Raw genomic sequence first — 21,401 nt, forward strand, 5'->3', positions numbered from 1 at the left:
GCTTACTGGTTGATCTCCATGCCACACAAGGACCTTGAGCTGCGCCTCAAGGACACGTTGAGGCCACCAAGGCTCAGATTTCAGCTGCCACCTATAGGCGTGCTGGGGTGCAGGTGCCACCTAATTTGGGGTTCCATCAGCCATGGGCCAGATCCCACTCCCTCAGATGACCACTCATTCTGTCCTCACAGTGCTCTCTACTGAGCACTGAAATCTGGGTCCTGGGAGGGTACGGCGAAAGGCAGCCCTCCTAGTCCGAGGGCTGCGAGTTCGAACCCAGCCAGCTCCCGCTCTGTCCGCAGGGGGATCTGCCTCTGAATTCCCCCTGTAGGGGGCAGGAGGAAGCGATCTCTCCACTTCTGGAGTTGCTGGGTTGAATGAGATAATTCATGGAGACTCCCTAGACCGGCTTCCGGGTGGAAGGAGATTCCGGGGCTTGGGTGTCGAAGCTGGGGGGAGGCGGGGAGCGAGGATTGCGGGGTGGTTGCGGGGTGGGGCTCCGGGGGAGGCGGAGGGAGGAGGAGCGGGCGGGAGGAACGGGCGGGAGGGCGGGCGGGCGGAGGCACATGCGCGCTGCCGCCGCGTCCGCCGCTGCCGCCGCCGCCGCCGCCACCGCCGGCCTCGGCTTCCCGGGGACAGGAAACCTTTAAGACGGAGCCGCCGCCGCCGCCTGCGCCGCCGCCGCCTCCCGGTCCGCCCCCCTCCCATTCCCCAACAGCCTCCACCCCGCTCTCCCGCGTCTTTCGGCCGAGCCCTGTGCCCGGGACCCGGAGCTCGATCGGCGGTCTTCCCGCCCGGGAGAGGCCGTGACCCTCCCCGCGGGAGCGGCGGCGGGGCGGGGGGGGGGGGCCCTGAAGAAGATGGCGACGCCGGGAAGCGAACCCCAACCTTTCGCCCCCCATCATCATCCCCCCCACCATCCCCATCCCCACCACCACCACCACCACCACCACCATCCCCATCACCACGCAGGAACCGGAGGCAGCGGCGGCGCCGGCGGTGTGGGTGGCGGCGGAGGGGGCTTCAACCTGCCCTTGAACCGGGGTCTGGAGCGCGCGCTGGAGGAGGCGGCCAACTCCGGGGGGTTGAACCTCAGCGCCCGGAAGCTGAAGGAGTTTCCCCGGACCGCGGCCCCCGGGCACGACCTTTCGGACACGGTGCAGGCAGGTGAGAGGCTTGGCGGGGCGGCCCGGTCGAGCCGTGCTGCCTTCCGGGACGCGCCGCCCCGGGGGTCGGCCGTCTCCGGAGCGGACGCGGGAGCCGCACGGCGGCCCGCCCTCCCCGGCGTGCGGGGCCCGGGGCCGCTCGGCGACGGGACCCGAGACGCGCGCGCGGGCGCGCAGTGGAAGTGGGAGGCGTCGGGCACGGCCCCGGTGCCAGGCCGCGAACACGATCGCGGGTGGCCGCGTCCCCTTGGCCAGGTCAGACCCTGTCTCGGCGCGGAGGCATAGGTCGCATCCACCCAGACAAAGGTGGTACAGCCTCGGCCGGCCCCGGGCCCCTTCCAGGGCACGGGCGCGCGGTGCCCGGAGGGGTCCCCGGGCGATGGCACCGCGCGGCGGGGCGGCTCGGGGGCAGCCGGCCCTGCGCCAGCGCGAGCACCGCGGGTCGTGTCGCCTTGGGAAGCCATCGGCTCCCTCCTCCCTTGCGGTTCACCGGGTGGAGGTGACCCACCCCGACGGCCTCGCGGGTGCTCAGTGAACCCGACCCCGGCTGGCGTGGGGTGGGGGGGAGTCGGGGAAGGGGGGGGCTGGCCGAGGCGGCCTGGACTCAGTCAATGAAAGCGAGCCGGTTTGCCTGTGTGTGAGCCCGGCAAGTTGTAACTCGCGCCCGCGATTTCAAGTTATGTCATGTGTTGACATCTTTCGGAGACGTCTGCTCTCCCCTTTGGGGGTTGGGGTTTGTGGGCGCGGGGTGCGGCGGGGGTGGGGGGGGAGAATCCATCCACAGGAAGGGGGCGGGTGCGATGGGATCGGGGAGGCCTGGGGATCGGCACCGAGCTGACTGGGTTTCCGACCATCTGGTTCCGCTCCTCGGAAGCCGCGGGCTGGTATCCTGGAGGGCGCCCCGTGTGGGAGACCCTGCCCACACCGCTCCTGTCGTCGCCTTTCCGTGGAGCTCCGGCTCAAGGTCTCCCAGGCCTCCTGCCCCACTGGGTGGAGGAGAGGAGCGGGGGTGGGGAGGGGGGGAGCCAGAGTCCCTGCTTTTTGGAGGCTGGATTTCCAGTGCCCTTTCCCCCTCCTTTAATTCAATACACATTTATGAGGCCCTAAAGAATATTTAGATAGAGATTTGTGTTGGGGGGAAGGCAAAAACAAAACAACACATTCTCTCCCTCCCCCCAAGTCATTAAACTTTGATGTTTGGATTTAAGGATATTTGGGGGATGAGCCACAAAAAGGGAATTTCCAGAGTTGAGCTCTTAACAGCTGTTGAGGCTGTTTTGACAGGACCTCTTTAGTTATTCCCCGAGTCCCCCAGAATGGGTGACTTAAACACATCTGGTATTAAATGCTGCTCCTCTAGTGTACCACAGATTATGGAATGGCCGTGTAGGTCTACAGAAACTAGAGCCAGGTGTGACCAGAAGTAATAGGTGTTTGTACAGTTCAGACATGGAGACTTGACTGCCTGAGGTTCTGGAAAGGTAAAGGAAGTGCTTCTATTTGCTTGTCCTTGGGCATGTGAATTGAAGGGTGATATTGTTAAGGAGTGGATGGAAGTATATCTTCATTGTCATTTTGAGTTGTCCATAAACTGGAAAGACTATAAATAGACTGTAAATAGAGACATTGCCCAGGCAAGACTACAGAAACATGGCATTAAAAACACTCGAGTTGTCTACTAGTGAGGTGAACTTAAAGTGTCTTCTTAGTCGACATGACTTTGAGAAGTCCACAGTGCTTTTAAAGCAGGAACCTCATTTTTCTGTTAGGATTTCACTGTGCAAGATGGGCGCTTAAACCTTGTTGCCTTTTCGCTTGCTAATTGCCAGCTTGGGTAGTGGGTTTTATAGGATTTTAATTCTGAGTCTCCCTTGCTCATGTTTATTGCTTAGAAAAGTCTAACTAGTAAAATTTAAAGGCTCTATGTTGATTGCTCAAATCTGAGATAGACAAATGAACATGATTTAAATTTGTGCAATCTCAAGACAACCCACTGGGAAGAAAATAGCATTCAGTGTTGATAGTTCCTGCTTCTTGAGTTTCAGTAGTAATATAGTGTCTAGAGTTAGTTTATAGGATTTCTCTTCAAACCAAACTGGTACACAGAGGTTGTTAAACCATGTAGAAAGTTTGTTTTTTCTGCTCCCTGTGAAGTTGTATAGTATAGGCCATTTGGTTTATGCCTTGTAAAAAGTACCTTCTGGCAATCACTTCTTCAGAACTGCCCTCTTGGGCATAGTAGAGTATCTGAAAAGAGTTGGAAACCAAGGTGTAAACAGAAAAATAAAGGCCCCAAGCTACTTAGTAGAGGTCTGGGTTGTCACTTAAATTTGTAGGAAAAAAAAAATATGTCTCAGACTCTTGCTTAAAGCCTTTTAGTGTATATGCATTTCAGTTAAAATAAGTTTTGTTGTGAGATTCTAGTTTTTTAGAAGGTGAGAAGGGGAAAGCACAGAGGTAGCACATTGCCACAGAGGGACCAGAGAGCCGTGATTAGGCCTCACTGTGCACTTGGCTATGTGCTGAGGACTTGGTCCACCTTGTTGGCCTCAGTCTTCCGTAGGGCACTTCACTCACCCGAGGAGGAGACTGGGGTGGAGGGAAGGTAGAGCACTCCATTTTATACACCTTCCTGCCTGGGAACTTGTGTTTTCAGTGTTTATATGTTCTTGATTATCTCCTACGAAGCCAGAGGGAACAGCTGGGGAGGTGAAGAATCTGAAAGTCTCTGGATGTTTGTTCACTCACCATTTATCTCTAGGTATCTACTGAGCTCCATCCACCGTGTAGATTACAGGCATGCAGCCATGACCTGAGGAGAATTCCTGTATTGTCCCTCTTCTGAAGTTTTCACCCTAGGTATCTGTGGGTATATGGTTCCAGGAGGAGGTCATGGCTGAGGAAAACCAAAATTCTCAAGGCAAACTAAGAGTTCAGCGGTAGACTGTGGACACTTGATTTATCTTTCCTATAAAGCTGCGCAACTGGCGCTAAACACATGCCGCCGCCTTTCAACAAATCTCACATTTTCACTTCATCACTTCACTTAAGCACATTTACTTCTACCTTGATTTTATTAGAGTGTCATTTGTTCTTTAGGAGAAATCTTTTCACAGAATTAAGACCAGGCAGTCGGTGAGCAGGTCACACAATGATTCAAATGGAATAGGGATCAACAGACCAAAAGCTTCTTTTTGGAAATTTAGACTTTTTGTTATTGAAATTTCTTTTTTCTTTCTTTCTTTTTTTTCCCCCGGTTGGTCATGAGTCTTGAACTCTGGGCCTGGACATTGTCCCTGAGCTCTTCAGCTCAAGGCTACCACACTGCCCCTTGAGCCACAGCCCCATTTCTAGTTTTCTAGTGGTTAATTTGGAGATGAGATGAGAGTCTCATGAACTTTAGTGTATGGGCTGACTTTGAACCACGATCCTCAGATCTCAGCCTCTTGAATAGCTAGGATACAGGCATGAGCCACTGTGCCTGGCTAAAATTTCTTTGGAGTTTAAAAGAATTGTGACTTTCTTTGGACCGTGCTAGGTCAAATCTGTGTAATAAATCTGGGAATAAGGCGGCTTACTTATATGGGTTGGAAGAAGGGATGGAGAGATAAATTAAAAGATGATTTTGGAGGATGAGTAGGGGGAGTTTTTAAATCATGTAATAAATATCTTAAAAAAATAATAACCCATAGGCCAGGAGTTTGGCCTAGTGGCAGAGTGCTTGCCTAGCATGCATGGAGGCCCTGGTTTGATTCCTCAGTACTACCTGCACAGAAAAAGCCAGAAGTGGTGCTGTAGTAGTGCAGTAGTCCGATTTATATAGGTTTTAGTTGGCTTGTAGCAAGAATATAAATGACTAGTAAATATAAACTGAAGCAAAACATTGGATCAGATAAGAAGAGTACACAACAGTAAAGCTCTTTAAAAAAAAAAACTAAGTAGTGTCATTTCACATGGAGATATTCAAAAGTGGTTTATGTGATTGAAAGAAAGTGGCCTGCATGAGGAGGCCGAAAAGAAATCTAAGCTGATTCTGCCTGACGTTCTAGAAAGATAAAGGAAGTTCATATACTTGCTTGCTTGACCTTGGGAATGTGAATTGAAGGACAGTATTGTTACAGAGTGGATAGGGTATATCTTCATTATCATTTTGAGTTGTCTATGTGCTGGAAAGACAATATAGGAAATGGGGAGCTTGTCTAGTCAAGGATGCAGAAATACAGCATAAAACATACGTGTGTGTGTGTGTGTGTGTGTGTGTGTGTGTGTGTGTGTGTTACATGCTAGGAAAGTACTTTACCACTGAGTTACCCTGGTTGGATATATATATTTTTAATGTTGTATTGGGTGTTCCATAAATGTAGAGTGTGAGACAGAAGTCCATGATTGGCCAAAAGAAACAGTTCCAGGAAGCTGCTGATGCTGAGGCAGGTAAGGTAAATCTCCACTCTAGCACTGATAGGCATTGTGTGCCGAATTTGGAGGAGAGGTCTGCAAAGATGGTTAGGGAAGACTTCCACAGCAGAGGCAGGATTCAGATCAGGTTTTGCAGGACAGGCAGGATTTGGATTAGAGCGCCTGTGGTCATTTTGTGGTTGGAAAGACAGTTGCAAGATAGGGAGTGGGATTCTGTGCATAAAAGCTTATCTTTAGGTCATACCTTCCCGTTCCTTTCCCACCATATAATGGGGTGATGCACAGCCCAGGACTTTTAGGACTCTGGAAGTGGTTGAGGCCTAGGTTAAGAACTTGTAGGACTGTTACTTACTCTAGTCTGTCTAAGCTGTTGATCTCTAGTGCCTGCCTAGATTCAAAGGCATTTCCCTGAGATCTGTAGGCAGCATCATCTGCTGGATTTTTTCTTCCCTCCCCTCCCCCCCTCCTCTTCTTGTTTTGGTAGTAGGACTTGAACTCAGAGCCTGGGTGCTGTCTCTTAGCGTTTTCCATTTAAAAATGCTGCTCTATCACTCTATCCATAGCTCCACTTCTGGCTTTTGGTATATAGTCAGAGATAAGAATCTCATGGACTTCCTACCCAGGCTGGTTTTGAACTATGATCCTCAGTCTCAGACTGAGTTGGATTCCAACTTTTTTCTAACTCCCATCATCTAGCCATGGGGACCCACTGGTCTTGGGAAAGCCATCTCTCTAATTTGATAACATGCTTTGTTACATAATTTAAAATGATTTCTTACTGTTAAGTGCAGTGAAAATCCATGTTCTTTTATAGGCACCATTATTTTCCTCCTATTAGTTATTAATGTTCACCAGCCCTCACATCTGTGGCAGTTACTAATGTATGAATGTCTTTGTTCATTACATGTGTTCTAGATCCCATTCATTCAGCAGCTAGCAGTTATACTCTTCCCTTTTCATTCATATTTCTTCTCCTGCTGATGGACTTCTTCCTTGTTAAGATAGATAGGTCTGCCGTTAAAAGCTTTTAGAGCCATCGTGACTCAGTGCACAGTCATGTCGTCTCTGTGTCTCTGGCATGTCAGAAGCAATTTCTTCCAATATACATGCTTTTCTTATTTGCCTTACGGGTTACTTTCTTGACAAGAGTAGACAAAAATCATACTTCTAGAATAATAACATGCTGTTATAGGCCAGGAAACATCTGGGGATTTTTGTCTGTGCTCATTTATAATAGAACAAATTTGGTCTTCGTCATTCAGCTCACTCTGCCAGATAGTTTGCCAGTCACTGAAATATCTTATTTGATTTTTTGGAGGGTGTATCTTAGACCAAAATTTGACATACCAGTTAGCAGTTTTTATTGAAATTATTGACTAAGAATGTTTCTGAGTTGCTGTGGCAACTCCTTTTCTATGATGTGAGTAGATGTGTTTTGATATCCACATTTAAAGGGCGAGTAGATGCTTTTTTTTTTGAAATGTACAGGAATGCCCATCAGTTCAAAGGTCCACCTCCCTCTTAGTCTCTGTGTACAAAGAGACTGCCTCATTACTCAACTCCATTGTTGCTTGTTTACATGTAAGTTGTTCCCTCTTTTACACTGGTACTTTCCTATCCTCTGATTTCCCTTATGCTTACAGTCTTTTGGAAAAAAAACCATTGAAAGCTGGGCAGTGTTTCCTTACAGTTGGGGGCTTTCTTCAGGTGCTATATTATGAGCGAGTGCTTTTGCAGAGACTTAGTAAATGATACAAGCTTAAGGTGGTTATGGGTTCTTCAGTCTATGACACTTGAGCTTTTTGTGTGAGTCTCACAAAAACTTGTTTTGAGTTGGTTGTGGGGTTTGAACTCTGGGACTGGGTGCAGTTCCTGAGCTATTCAGCTCAAGGCTATTGCTCTACCACTTAAGCCATGGTTCCACTTTTGGTTTTCTGGTGGTTAATTGCAGATAAGAGTCTCACAGACTTTTGTGCCCAGGCTGGCTTTGAACTGTCATCCTCAGATCTCGCCTCCTGAGTAGCAAGGATTGTAGGCGTGAACCACCAGCGCCTGGCTTTTATGAGGCAATTTTGCAGATTTTGTTGAGCTTTTGTATTTTGTTTTTGTTTTTTTTTTAATTGGCATTGAGTGAACCTGGCCTGGGCTTAGGTCCAGTAATATCACTGACTTGCCCAGTGACTTGGAACTATTTTAATGGTTGTGTCACTATTTAGGATGAAGATGAGTTGGTGTTAGTTATGGATGCTTTAAGGAGATTAACACAAAACTCATTCTCTGTTTATATAGAGAATGCTTTTACGTAGGCATAGCCTAACTTCTGATATTACTACTATCCTGTTGTTTCATGAAAGACTTTTTTTTGCATCAGAATTTTGCTGTGATAGTTGTGTATGTGTGTGATATGTGACTGTGGTGGGAATCATTTGACAAAACAAAAGCAATGAATTAATGAACCAAAAAAAAAAACCCAGAATGCAAGAATGAAAAGACAAGAAAGAAAAAATAGAGAAGTCAGAATTCTCAGTAAGATTTAATGTAAGAAAGTTAGGCTTACCAAAATAGACTCAAGTAACAAGCATGCCTATGTTATTCTTTATTTTAATTGAAGAGTTCAGGGATATTGCTTTCATATACTGTAGTAAGAAATAGTGCATTTGGAAGCCATCTGTTCCCATAAAGTTATTCAAAAATAAAGTGAGATTGTTTACATGAGTGGAAACTTGATGAACTGTGAGAATTTGGCTTTTCTCTTGGAAATGTCTTTTTAGTCACATTTCTGCATATATTCTTAGTTTTTGTTTTTTGTTTTACCATCTATGTTTTCCTTTGCTGAACAAAAAGAAGGATACTGTTGGGAGAGGTGGAGCATAGACAAATCAGAGAATAGTATGTTTGATTTAACAGAAGTACTTCATTCTTTTTTTTTTTTTAAGAAATTACTGAGCTGGGAGCGTGGCCTAGTGGTAGAGTGCTCACCTAGTATGTGTGAAACCTTGGTTCAATTCTTCGGTACCACATACACAGAAAAGGCTGGAAGTGGTGCTGTGGCTCAAGTGGTAGAGTGCTAGCCTTGAATAAAAGTGTCCAAGGACAATGCCCAGGTCCTGAGGTCAAACACCATGACTGGCCAAAATAAAAAAAAAAGAAAGAAATTACTGTTTTTCTGTGAGTGTGTTGTAGATGCTGAGGCAGCTCTAGTTTTGGTACCTGAAACTCTCAAATCTCTCAAAAACTTTTTGTTGTTGTTGTTGTTGGTTTATTTAGGAGTAGTATTGGTGTTTGAAACCAGTGCCTCTTGTGAGATAGGAAATTCTGCCACACTCACAGCCCTTTTTAATTACAAAACTTATTTATTTATTTACAGTACTGGAGTTTAAACTCTGGGCCTTGTACTCAATAGCAAGTGCTCTACTATTCAAGCCATGCGTTCTAGCCCATTTTACTTTTATTGTATTTCTGAATAGGATCTTGCATTTTTTTTTTTGGGTGGGGGCATGGTGAGAGGACTGGGTTGGCCTGGACTGCAGTCCTTTTGTTTACCCTTTCTGTGTAGCTCGGATGATCAGTGGTTGCATATTCGTTGAAATAAAGGTCTCATGAGCTTCTGTCTAGGCTGGCCTTGGAACATGGTCCTTAGCTTCCTGACTACTTGTGATTATAGGCATGAACTAGCACACCTGACTGTTACAGAACCTTTTTTTAAGCTGACCAGAGGGGGTTATTTGATTGTGGAGTTTTCTTGATGTTTTTCTTTCTTCTGCTCTTTTAGTAATCCTTGTGCTGGGTGGGTTAGTTACCTAAGAAAGGCATGAAATGAAACAGGACAGGAGGCCTTCCCCTTAATAGTTCTTAAATTTCTTCTCTGGAAAATGGGGCAGAAAGAGGCCCCCATCTAAGTTTCCCTAACTCAGTGGCTTATTGTGTGGCCTTCTTTCTTGACAGCTGTCCCCTGCAGCGTGGTATATACAGTTTTGCCGCAGGCTGTGTTCCTTTCATATTCTTCTCTACTTTTGATATTCATGCTGTTCAGCATGAATGTGTCATATAGCATCAGTATGCCTGACCTGGTCCACTTTGGCTTAGTCTGATTTGGCTCTTACCTCTGTGGGCAGCAGAGTTGATTCAAAGATAGCATCATCACCAGACTGCAGGACTTGCCCTCTCCTAGGCTGTCTTCATTTTGCTTTTCCAAGTCATGTACCTCATGTCCCCATTCTTTACCACCCTGCACGGCTCTCAAGACATCTTTTAGTATTTCCTTTTTACTTTCATTGCCCTTTTTTGTACAATAATCTTTGGTTTTGGTTACCTACATTTTCAGTTACCCGTGGTCACCCATAATCCAAAGATATGCAGTGGGAAATTCTGGAAACAAGATTTTCAGTTGTGTACAATTCAGAGTAGCTTGAGCCCCATCCTGTTCCATCCTACCCGGGACATGAATTCCACCTTTGTGCAGTGTATCCATATGCTTCTTCCCTATGACTTGTTTTGAAGCCTTCTTGCTTGTCACATTGACTGATGAAGTAAGTCAGTACTTGTATTCATGCAACCCTTATGGAATAGCCTATGGCAACATCATAATATCCACGTTTTCTCATTTTGTCTCATAGGCATTGTATCAGTGCACAGAATTAGCAGAGAAGGGTGGATGTGATATAAGAGGCTATTAGAGAAAGAGAAAGCTCACATTCATGTATGGCATTACAATATATTGTTCTAGTTTTATTTTGTTATTGTTAATTTCTCCTCTGTATCTCATCTGTACATTAAACTTTGTCATAGATAACGTATGTGTATGATGAAACTGTATATAGAAGTTTCAGAACTAAGCCATGTTTTCAGTCTTCCACAAGAACCCTGAGTGTTTCCGTCATTGAAGGGGAATGCCTATATTGTACTTAGTTCAGGCTTTTCTCTTCTTCACTGGCCTGTGGGATGGGCTGTATGGGGACTTTTTCTGATTGACACACATGCTTTCTATTCTAGTATGGAAAGAGCTAGATATCATCCCTGTGGATCTAGCTCTTTAATTTTTGCCCTTTGCATTCCTCATCTTGAATCTGTCCTGAAGCCCCCTCTCCCTTTTCCCTATGAGTTGATCCGAGTTGATTTTCTTAGACCTGATTTTATTTTTCTTATACCATGTGTTTTTCTTTTCAGAATTTCCAGTGTTCCTCAGAATTTCCCATTGTCTTAGTCTGCTGGGCAGCCATAGCAGAATTCCATAGACTGGGTTTAAAAATTGAATGTCAGCCTGGCACCCATGGCTCACATTTTTAATCTTAGCTACTTAGGAGGCTGAGAGCTGAGGATTGCAGTTCAAAGCAAACCCAGGCAGGAAAGTTTGAGACTCCAGTTAGCTACCAAAAAGCCAGAAGTGGGGCTGTGGCTTTTGTGGTAGAGTGTAAACCTTGAGCAAAAAAAGCTCAGAGATAGTGCCCAAGTTCTGAGGTAAATCCCCAGGACTTATACACATATAAAAAGTCTTTTGCTGGGTATTATGGTTCATGCCTGTAATCCAAGCTACTCAGGAGGCTGAGCTCTGAGGATCACTATTCAGAGGCAGCCCAAGTGCACATACGTAAGAGACTTTTCAAATAACCAGCAGAAAGCCAGAGATGTGGTTCAAGTGGTAGAACACCAGCCTTGAGCAAAAATCTAAAGGACAGTGCCCTGGTTCTGAGTTCCAGTTCCAGTATTGGTACAGTTTTTTCCTTTTTGATCTCTTGAGCCTAAAAGACCTGAGTCTAAATCTTGTTTTTATCCTTCATAAAGGTGTTAATTGAGTCAAATAACTTAAGCCCTAAGCATTGGGTTTCTCACCGGCAAGATGGAGGAAGGGTAATAACAGTCAGTAGTCACCTAGTAGAGTTGTGAGTATGTGATTATATATAAGAACTGACAGTTATGTCAAGTGCTTTTCTGGTGCCAGGTTTTTATTCAAGTGCCTTATATGTGAATACAGATATTACATATATTCAATACATTTGTTACCTCATTACATACCTACTGTTCAGTTTTGACCATAGTTAACCATTGCTAACCATGCCTCTCTGAAGCCTGGAGCAGAGGTTTAAAAACCTAGAAACCATCCTTTTAAAAAATCTGTCTCACTTAACTGCTGAAGACCCAGAGTATTCATTTGATCAAGGTCATACAAAGTCAAGGGGTATAGTTTTCCAGGGCCAAGCAGAGTTTCATGGTGCCATATTGAAGAGCTTCTTTTCTTAAACTACATAGGAATGGATGAAGACTTGTGTCTGTTTCTAGAGTTCTCAGGTCACACATTCCTAGACCAGCCATGTAGCAGGTCCTCCCAAAGAACAGAAAGTCCTGTGAAATCTTTAATGATATCTGGACCAAAACTAGGGAGAATGAGCTGTAAGACCAACAAACAGTACTTGACAGTTGAACATGTTGGTTTGGGGTGATATGCAGGGATTCCAGGCACTAAACACGGCCATGCTGGGAAGCCCCTGGCTTACAAATGGGAGGTCACAAAAGTCTTTCAGACCTAATATCTATCTTTGGGTTGTAGAACCTGGAAGACATCTGCCTGTAGAAACACATGGTAACTAGGTGTTTAGTTCCTGTGCCTACCCAGTCTTCATGTACTTGGTGGTTTCTTACTGTGTTTTGGGCAAGTGCAAACAGTTCTGATGGGATATCCTGAGGTCTAGGGAGTGGGGCATCCTGTGGACGTGGCTTCTACATATGGAAGACGGTTCTCCACTCCCAGCCATTCATTCCTTCCAGAGGTCAGAGGGTCCTTTTGAGGGCCTGGTGTCTGGGGATCCTTCCACACTGGAATGGAGAGGCCAGGGTTGGCTTAAGTCAGGCTCTCTCTAGTTGGCCATGCAAAGAGGATCGGGGGAGTTGACTGAGATTCATTCACTTCTTCTCTAGTTACTTTTTTTTATTTCTTGAATCACATCTCCCAGTCTATTAATGCTAAGATAGTTATTGAATATCTGTGAAGCACTGGGATGTAATTTATTACAAAGCTAAAATGCTCCTTCTTGCTTGGGTGCTTGTGTCGAGTCATGAGGTAACAGGGAAAGCCTGGCCCTGATAAAGTGATGGACAGGAGTCTCATGGGGTTATGTGGCACCGTTGTCTTCAATTGCATCAATCAGCCGGAAGTTGTGAACATATCATTGGCATAGTGGCATAGAGGCGGTGTGGTTTGGTCCAGATTCCACAGGAACTGAGTGGACTTTACTTCTCTGTGCCTTGGTTTCCTCATTGTAAAATTGGAGATGATAATTCTAGTATTATTATGGGTAATAAATAAATGAATATTCATATTCATATATGTGTTCTGTTTTTTGTTAGGTACTTAACTAAGTGCCTGGCACTGGTTTTTTTTACCATAATCTCAAGATTTTCTATCATTAGAAAAAAAATACTCAGTCTCACAAGAAAAGTAACTACCTAGAAATATTGTGACAGTAATAAAATAATGATACTACCTGTATGGCTTGGGTGTGTGTGCCTGAGTGTGTGTAGGTGTTGCTTCTCTTCTCTGACAGTCTTGGGAAGATGACAGAGTAGGCAGTGCTTATTATTCTTCATGACAGGTGCGGCTGGATGGTGAAATGGTTTTCCTTGGGTGATGTTGCTTGTCTTGTTATTCCTCAGTATATGACAGGGTTCCTAGGTCTCACAAGATTGTTGTCTAGCCCTCCACACTCACCCCAGGTTACCCCTTTAGAGCTGACATATTAATGAAATGTGTACAGTGGGAATTCTGAGGTAATGTACCCTACCAGCATAGTAATGGTGTATCTTAACTGAACAGTGACAAGGACATTGTAACCTAATGACAGCAGGGAAGAAAAAAATCTTTATTTTATTTCGATGCTGATTCTGGCTCCTGAACTTGGGGCTTCCAGGCTCTTGTTTGACTTTTCACTCAAGGCTGACGCTCCTCCACACTGCACTCTTGGCTTCTCACAGACTTTTCTGCATTCTGATCTTTCTGAAGTGGATTCATGGTTTCAGTGTGTGTTCCCTGTGGTGTTTCTGTGTCTCCTCTCTCTGCATGCCAGACTGCTTGTAGTCTGTTAATAATGTGATACCCTGGATTGGAAGAGTCTGTCACCTTTGGATAAAAGACTTCAGCTTGTATCCTGTCACTTTACGTGTAAAGTCACTGTGACACTTCTTACTTTCTGAGAGATCACATCTGAGCTGGCCTTGGGCAGTCTGGGTTTGTCCCTGGTCTAAGTACATTAGCACCCTGCTTTGACACATCTGGATTTGGGAAGTTCTGTCGCTGTTCAACACATGTTCAACATGATAGGTGGCAGGCATGATCTTTTAAGAATAATTTCAAATGGGGACTAGGAAGACATGACTTATCCATGTCCTCCAGCCAGCTTTGTCACAGCAAGTCCTGAACGGAACTAATGTCTCCTGGTCATCTTTGTCAGCTGTCTCCATGGCTGTCCTTTGAAGGAGTAACAGTATGGGGCTGGCTTTTCTTTTTGACTCACATTCCAAGAAAATCTGTAAAGTCCTTGATGTTTGTTTTAGCTAGGAAAATACAGTCTTAGTTGTAAAATGGTGAAATATCAAACTTAGAGAAAGGAAAAAAAAATGATAATAAAACAATTCTAGGGACAGGAACCAGACAGACTGTACACTGGAGCTGGAGGTGAGAGGGCCGCTGCCTTGTGAGGGGCAACAGGCCTGGGGTGATGGGAATGACCTTTTTTTTTGGACCGTCCTGGCGCTTGAACCTCTGGGCTTGGATGCTTCATGAGCTTCTTTTTGCTCAAGGTTAGTGCTCTACCAATTGAGCTACAGTGCCACTTCTGGCTTTTTCTGAATAGTTTATTGGAGATAAGAATCTCACGGACTTTCCTGTCTTGGCTGGCTTTGAATCACCGTCCTCAGCTCTCAGCTACCTGAGTAGCTAGGATTATAGGCATGAGCCATTAGTGCCAGGCTGACAACCATTGTCTTGCTTGTAATCCTGGGTACACAGATAATGTATGTGGTTTGCTAGATTCCATACTTAGAATGGGTACACTTGGTTGTTCATAAACCATACTTTGCTAGAGTAAAATGACATCTGTGTAGATTTTTTTGGACAGCTTGAAAACTCAGGACCTGAGCATTGTCTTTGGGCTTTTTCAAGGCTAGAGCTCTACCACTTGAGCCACAGTGCTACTTCCAGCCTTTTCTATGTGTGTGGTATTAAGGAATCAAACCTGGGTCTTCGTGCATGTTAGGCAAGCACTCTAATACTAGGCCAAACTCCTAGCTCCACCATTGTAGATTTCATCTAGCTCAGCAAGTAGAATCTTTCCAGGAAGTTATTAGCCCTCTGATTATTGCTGGTTCTCAATTGGAAAACTGTTTGAAAACGCAGAATAATGGGAGCTTTATGGTTGAATCAGTGCTTACGTTGTGAAGATTATTTAAAATACTATTTCTGCTTTAGTAACCAGGATCTTCCTTTTCTTCCTTTTGAAAGAGCGTGTGACCATTGTGTCATGTTACTTATAAAATACTGTTTATAACATGTAGTATTTTATGAATAAAACTGATGCTGAGCCAAGTTTCATAGGATGACTGGCACAATGTTACTAACAACTGTCCATGGCTGAAGAACATTTATTGTATGCCTGCAGAATGCCAGCTCTAGTAGACATGGTCTCTCAGTTCATGTGATAGGTATCACTTAAATTTCTTCACAGGCAAAACGAAGGCTCATGGCTGCTAGGCAGCTGGCTCAGGTTCTTCACTCAGAAACAGAGAAGTCAGTTGTCAGACTTAAGTGTTCTGCCAACCATAGCCTTACTATGAATTGCCCTTAGCTGGGCAAGTAGGGCATTTTGGTGGCATCTCTGAGTGGATCCTGAGGCTCCGGGACCATGTGCCTTCCAAACCACAGCTGTGCCCTTGCACACTCCCTGCCCACACCCTCCTGCCTGCTGCCCGGGCTCAGCTGCTGGACAACAGGCATCAGGGTCTCTGGAATCTGGCACCGCCCTGCCCTGTTTATCTTCAGGTTCCTCTCACCATCTTCAAGGGCCTTCCTGGCTCCAGCTGCCTTTCTCTTGAATGGCGCCATATGTTCCAGGTTAAGTGCCTCTGCTTTGCCTTTGATCATACCTTTCCTTTCCTCTTTGTATTTGCCAAATAAAAGAGGACAGAAACCAAAACAACAACAGGCCCTCTAAGTTCTCCAGCCCCTGTCATTCATCTCAAAATCCCAACTCCTGTCTCGCCCTTGGTACCTCAGGCTCCTGCCTTCCCCTGCCTTGCACTTTCCCATCATGGTCTGTAACAGGCAATTTGTTGTGTGTGGGATCATTCTTCATTGAAATGTGGTGGTACAGTATACTACTGGTTGAACTTTCCAGGCAGGTGCTTCACCACTTGAGCCATATTCCATGTCCTTTAGCTACTTTTCAGGTAGGGCTTTATGTTTTTGCTCAGGCCTGGTGTCAGGTTGATATTTTTCTTCCTCCCTCTGCCTCCTGCATACCTGGGATGCCCAATGGGTACCCATTGAGATGGGTACACATTTGTTAAATTTCTCTTCAGGTTGGCCTAGAATTTTGAGCCTCTGGGTCTCCGCTTCCCAAGTAGCTGGGATTTCAAATGTTCAACAGCTCATTGGATCAATAGTAGTTTTATTTATTGAGTGAAATATTGTACTTTATTCACATATTCTCATTTAGTCCCTTGACAATCTTAGGAGAAAAGTCCTCATTTTCTTTCCAGTTTCAGGAAAACTGAGGTTCAAAGAGGAATGCCCAAGATCTCATAGCTACTAAGTAGAGAGATAGATTCTAATCATGTGGCTACAGTTTGCAGATTCATCACAAAGGCCTTTAGGAGAACAGAAGAGGAATAGAACTGACTTCCATAGCACGCGGTGGAGGTGATTTAGCATATGTTTTACGTGGTTTTGGCCCCCATGGCATAGGCTTTCTTTGAACAATTAGATCCAGATCACAGAGGTGGTGTGTGGAGAGTTCCTCTGCTCTAAGGGTTCCTCACTGTTCTTGCCATCCTTCTCTAGTATTTTCAAGGCCTGGAAGCAGAGCCTGTCTTGATAGTCTTAAAAGCATGAGTCTAGAAGGCATCTTCAAGCAGGAAAGAGTAGAGTTCATGAAATATGTTGGATTTGTGGCTTTCCTGGAATGACATACACACGCGTTAGGTTTGAGTCCAGCACCACAACATAAAAATAAATAAGTAGTACTGGGTGTTTGGCCTAGTGGTAGAGTGCTTGCCTAGCATGCACGAAGATCCGGGTTTGATTCCTCGGTACCACATACATAGAAAAAAGCCAGAAGTGGTGCTGAGGCTCAAGTGGTAGAGCTCTAGCCTTAAGAAAGTCCCAGGACAGGGCTCAGACCCTGAGTTCAAGCCCAGGACTGACAAAAAAAGAAAAAAAAATAAGTAATGGGAATGACAGAGACTTGGGATTTTAGAAGATACCATGTAAAAATACCGCCATGTTGCCACAGGTCACTGAGTACAGAAACCACAGAAGGAAAGTTTACACTTCTACAAGGGCACAGGAGGGACTAGATTAAAGAACGGAGGCCTGGTGCTGGTGGCCCACACTGTCATTCTTACTACTCAGGAGGCTGCGATCTGAAGATTGTCATTCACAGCCAGCCTGGACCCTGGAAGTCAATGCGATTCTCATCTCCAGTTAACCAGCTAAATGGCAGAAATGGAAGTGTTGCTCAAGTGGTAGTGCACTAGCCATGAGCAAAACAGCCAAATAAAAGCTTAAGGCTCTGAGTTCAAGTACCAGTCCTGACACATACACACACATACACACACACACACACACACACACACACACACACGAATACATTCGTGCAGTCTCTCACATATACACATACAGACAGAGGGGGAAGCTTTCTTAATATGTCTGTTCAGCTCTTTGAGGTGCTAAGCTGTTAGCCTTTTAGATTTTTCTACTTGACCATTTTGCACCCCCACTAACTGCTCTTCTCAAATATAGAGTGAGTGGTAGTGGAGGTTGGTTACCCTGCGCCTCCTGTTGGTGAATTGTAGATCACTATAGTTCATCAGAGAACTCATCCTTTAGGGACAATTTACTATTGAAAAAACCCCAAACACCTTATGTGTATTGCTGGGTATGGTAGTATATGTCTGCAATCCCAGCATTCAAGGAGGCTGAAGAGGGGAGAATTGTGAATTTCATAGCATCCTGGGCGACATAGCAAGTTAGCAACAATCTGGGGCATGTAGCAAGACCTTATCTCAAAAACAAGTAAACAACTACCTCCCTCCCCACCAGTGAAACAAAACAAAAACCCCTCTGGATTATTACAAAGGAGCTTCTTTAGGTTCTATAATATATTGATTTGTTAAGAGTTTGTATGATTGCAACGCTGTCCTGTAAATGCCCAGACATCTTGTTCAACCAGCAGGATTAGAGACAGGTCTGCACCAGGTATAGTTCTCAGGCCTGGGAATACATCCTCCATTTTCAATTTTAGATCAAAATGTTTCTGACGGTGTTGTGTGCCAAGAGAGCAGTTGTCGGTGGTATTCACAGAGATGTGTGCCAGGGAGCTTCAAACCCTGCCAGCTACACATTGCTTTGTGTGTTCTCAGTAACTGGAAAAGAGCTAGACACGTATATACCACGAGTCTCAAAGTGGTCTGGGCATATCATGTCCAAAGACAACCTCACTTTCTAGAATTGCGTGGTGTGAAGCTGCCCTCAGACAAGGAAATGCCCAAGCTGTCATGAGTGTGTTTGCTGCCACACATTTGTTTTTTTATCTTTTCTGTGATAGTGATAAATCTCAACAGAGAGCAATGGGCTTCGAGTCCAACACGCTGAGGTCAAATCTGCATCCACTGTTTGTGAGGCTCAGTTCATGTACCTGTCTGAGCCTCTGGATTCTCATCTCTCCTTAAAGTGAAATTAATAATGCTTACTTTATTATCATTGCTGTGATGATAAAAAGTATCAAATTTTAAGTACTTGGCCTTGGCCCTGAGTCTGAGGGTGGAGGGGGTGGTTATGTGTGCACACACGTGTATATGAGTTATTGATAGTAGCTGTCCTTTGAACTGTGATAAGTACACAAGAGGAACTATTTTTGGAGAGGAAGGAGCTGCTTACCCTCCCTGATCCCTTCATCCCCTATGTTGGGGACTTGCATCTGTTTCTGTCACTGGGAACATATTGCCCCTGGCTGGTACAGCTGTCTCTCTATTTCCTTGGTCTGCCAGCTTAGAGATGAGGCCACTCCCTGACTCCTTGCCTTCCCTGTAGCTGTATCTCAAGCAGTTCCCAGGGACTCCAGCCAGCCTGGAATTCTCTGGCTGCTCCTGGAAGGGAGTTTGTGGAATCTGTGTCCCTAAGACACAGGTGCAGAACTTCTAAAGCTGTAGTTCTTTGACCAGACTCATTATTATACTTGAACAGGTCTGAATCTTCCTGCAACACTTTTTTCTATAACCTCTGGGGATTTAATTTGGACCATGTCCTACCATATGGCATGGTGTCTTAGCTCTTGATGAAATGGATGAATGAAAGAAAATAAATGGATGGAAGCCAGGCACTGGTGGCTTATGCCCGTAATCCTAACTACTGAGAAGGTTGAGATCTGAGGATTGCAGTTCAGAGCCAGCCTGGGCAGAAAAGTCCATGAGACTCATCCTCAACTGACCTCTAGAAAACTGGAAGTGGTGTTGTGGTTCAAACAGGTAGAGTACTAGCCTTGAGTCAAAGAGCTCAGGGACAGTGCCAAGGCCCGGAATTGAAGACCCAATGACCGACCAGATTTTTAAAAAAGTGGAAAATAGAGACCAGGACAATCAACTAATTCTGTATGTGCAGTAGTAAGTAGTATCTCAGAGTGGTGAGGTTTAATAGACAGGAGTATAGTTTAGAAAAAATTACTTATAACCATTCTTTTCATTGTGTTGACTAGAGGGAAAATGGTCAATAATTATTCACCTTCTCAGGTGCTGTTGGCTCATGCCTGTAGCTAGTCAGGAGGCTGAAATCTGAGGGTTGAGATTTGAAGCCAGCCTTGGCAGCAAAGTCTCTGAGACTCTTATCTCTAGTTAACCACCAAGAAATTGAAAGGGAGCTGTGGCTCAAGTATTAGAGTACCAGCCCTGGGTGAAGAAGAAAGAATCCAGGTACTGAGTTCAAGCCTAGGTGTGGGCAATCTCCCTCCCTCTCTCCCTCTTTTTCCTTTTCCTTTTCCCTTTCCCTCCCTCCCTCCCCTCCATCTCATGGGGTTGTGAGGATGGTAGAGTGATAGGCTAGTGTTAGCAAAGACGTCCAAAGGCTTATTTAAGTTCTGTGTCTATACTTCACATTTTCTGAACTGAGGAGTGCTCTTTTTTTTATTCATTAATTAGTTCATGTATATAGCAGAGATTCATTATTCATGTGAGAACTGCCCATGAGTTTATCCCTTCCTGCTGTCTACTACTTCTGGTTTAAGGGGGAGCAATGTGATCAATGGCTTGAACTACCTTGCCTGAATTAGTATCCCTGCTTCCTCCATTGATTGGTCAGGTGACTCTGGGCAGGGTTATATAGCTTCTTTGTTAATTGGAGACAGGAGTCTCACGGACTTCCCTGACTATGCTGGCTTTGAGCCAAGAGCCTCAGATCTCAGCCTCCTGAATAGCTAGGATTTTAGGCATGAGTCACTAGCACCAGGCCCTTTCTTAGTTTTAGAACATTTCCATCTCAATTATACTCATTTATTCATCAAACATATAAACTACTATGTGCATATGCTTAATCTTAAAAAGAAGTAAACAATTATTTAAGAGATGTCTTAAAAAGTCAACACATGTAACTTAAAACTGATTACAGAACACTTGTTTACTTTTTCTTGCCTGGGATTAGTTTGTATTTCCTTTTTCTCTTTTCCCCTTATTGCTGGTATATAGGAAGATGTATTGGTTTTCCTTATCTGTTTAAATAAATCCATCCAGAAAAATTCTTTCTGAAAGTAGACATCTATGATTTTTTAAGATCCTAACAATCTAAGATTTCTGCTTTGTCTCAGTCTTTGGATGAGGTTTATGTAAAACAATTATAAATGTATATTTGAATATTACAGTGCAGATTCCTGGCAAATGAACTGTTGAAACTAAAGGAAAAATATGCTTGATAGACAAGAACCACTTTTTTGTATGTGTGTCTGCGCTGATCTTGGCTTGAACTCAGGCCTTTCTTTCTTTTTTTTTTGGCTCAAGATTAAAATGCTCCCATCCCTTGAACCACAGCTCCACTCTGGCTTCTTTTTTTGCGGGGGGGATGGGATGGTTAATTGGAGATAAAGGTGGACCTTCTTTCCCAGGCTGGCTTTTTAACTGTGATGCTCAGATCTCATTCTCCTGAGTAGCTAAGATTATAGACATGAGCCACTGGCAGCAGGGTCAACTTTTAATAGAAATGCTTGTTCTTCCCTTTGCTCTTTCTGGATCTATTCTACCAGGATGTGGCTGGCTGGATGCTACTAGTCCCCTCTACCATCACAACACAAAGTTTCTATTCTCTGCAGATTAGGGATCTTTTTAAGTGTAGAATTTAAACTACTATGCATCCCAAAGGTTGGTGAAAGTCAGTGGCTTAGAGTCACAGAAACACAAGATATTCATATGGGTAACTAAATAAAGTACTCTTTTTTTTTTTTGCCAGTCCTGGGCTTGAGCTCAGGGCCTGAGCACTGTCCTTGGACTTTATCAAGGCTAGAGCTCTACCACTTGAGCCTCAGCACCACTTCCGGCTTTTTTCTATGTATGTGGTACTGAGGAATCGAACCC

The 21,401-nt window shown here is 44.8% G+C and overlaps 1 protein-coding gene across 2 annotated transcripts in view; it reads left to right on the forward strand.

Moving 5' to 3' along the window:
- The first annotated feature begins 645 nt into the window (after positions 1–645).
- Positions 646–21,401, forward strand: part of Lrch1 (leucine rich repeats and calponin homology domain containing 1) — a 160,739-nt gene continuing 139,983 nt past the window's right edge. The window contains exon 1 of one of the 2 annotated variants that reach the window (XM_090342130.1): positions 646–1,167. In XM_090342130.1, coding sequence (XP_090198256.1) covers positions 861–1,167 — 307 coding nt within the window. In that variant the 5' untranslated portion in view covers positions 646–860. The remainder of the gene's footprint in view (positions 1,168–21,401) is intronic. The other variant, XM_090342131.1, reaches the window with a different exon arrangement.

Source organism: Megascapheus bottae, chromosome 11 (assembly GCF_031878675.1).
Source record: "Megascapheus bottae isolate mThoBot1 chromosome 11, mThoBot2.hap1, whole genome shotgun sequence".
Classification (NCBI taxonomy): domain Eukaryota; kingdom Metazoa; phylum Chordata; class Mammalia; order Rodentia; family Geomyidae; genus Megascapheus; species Megascapheus bottae.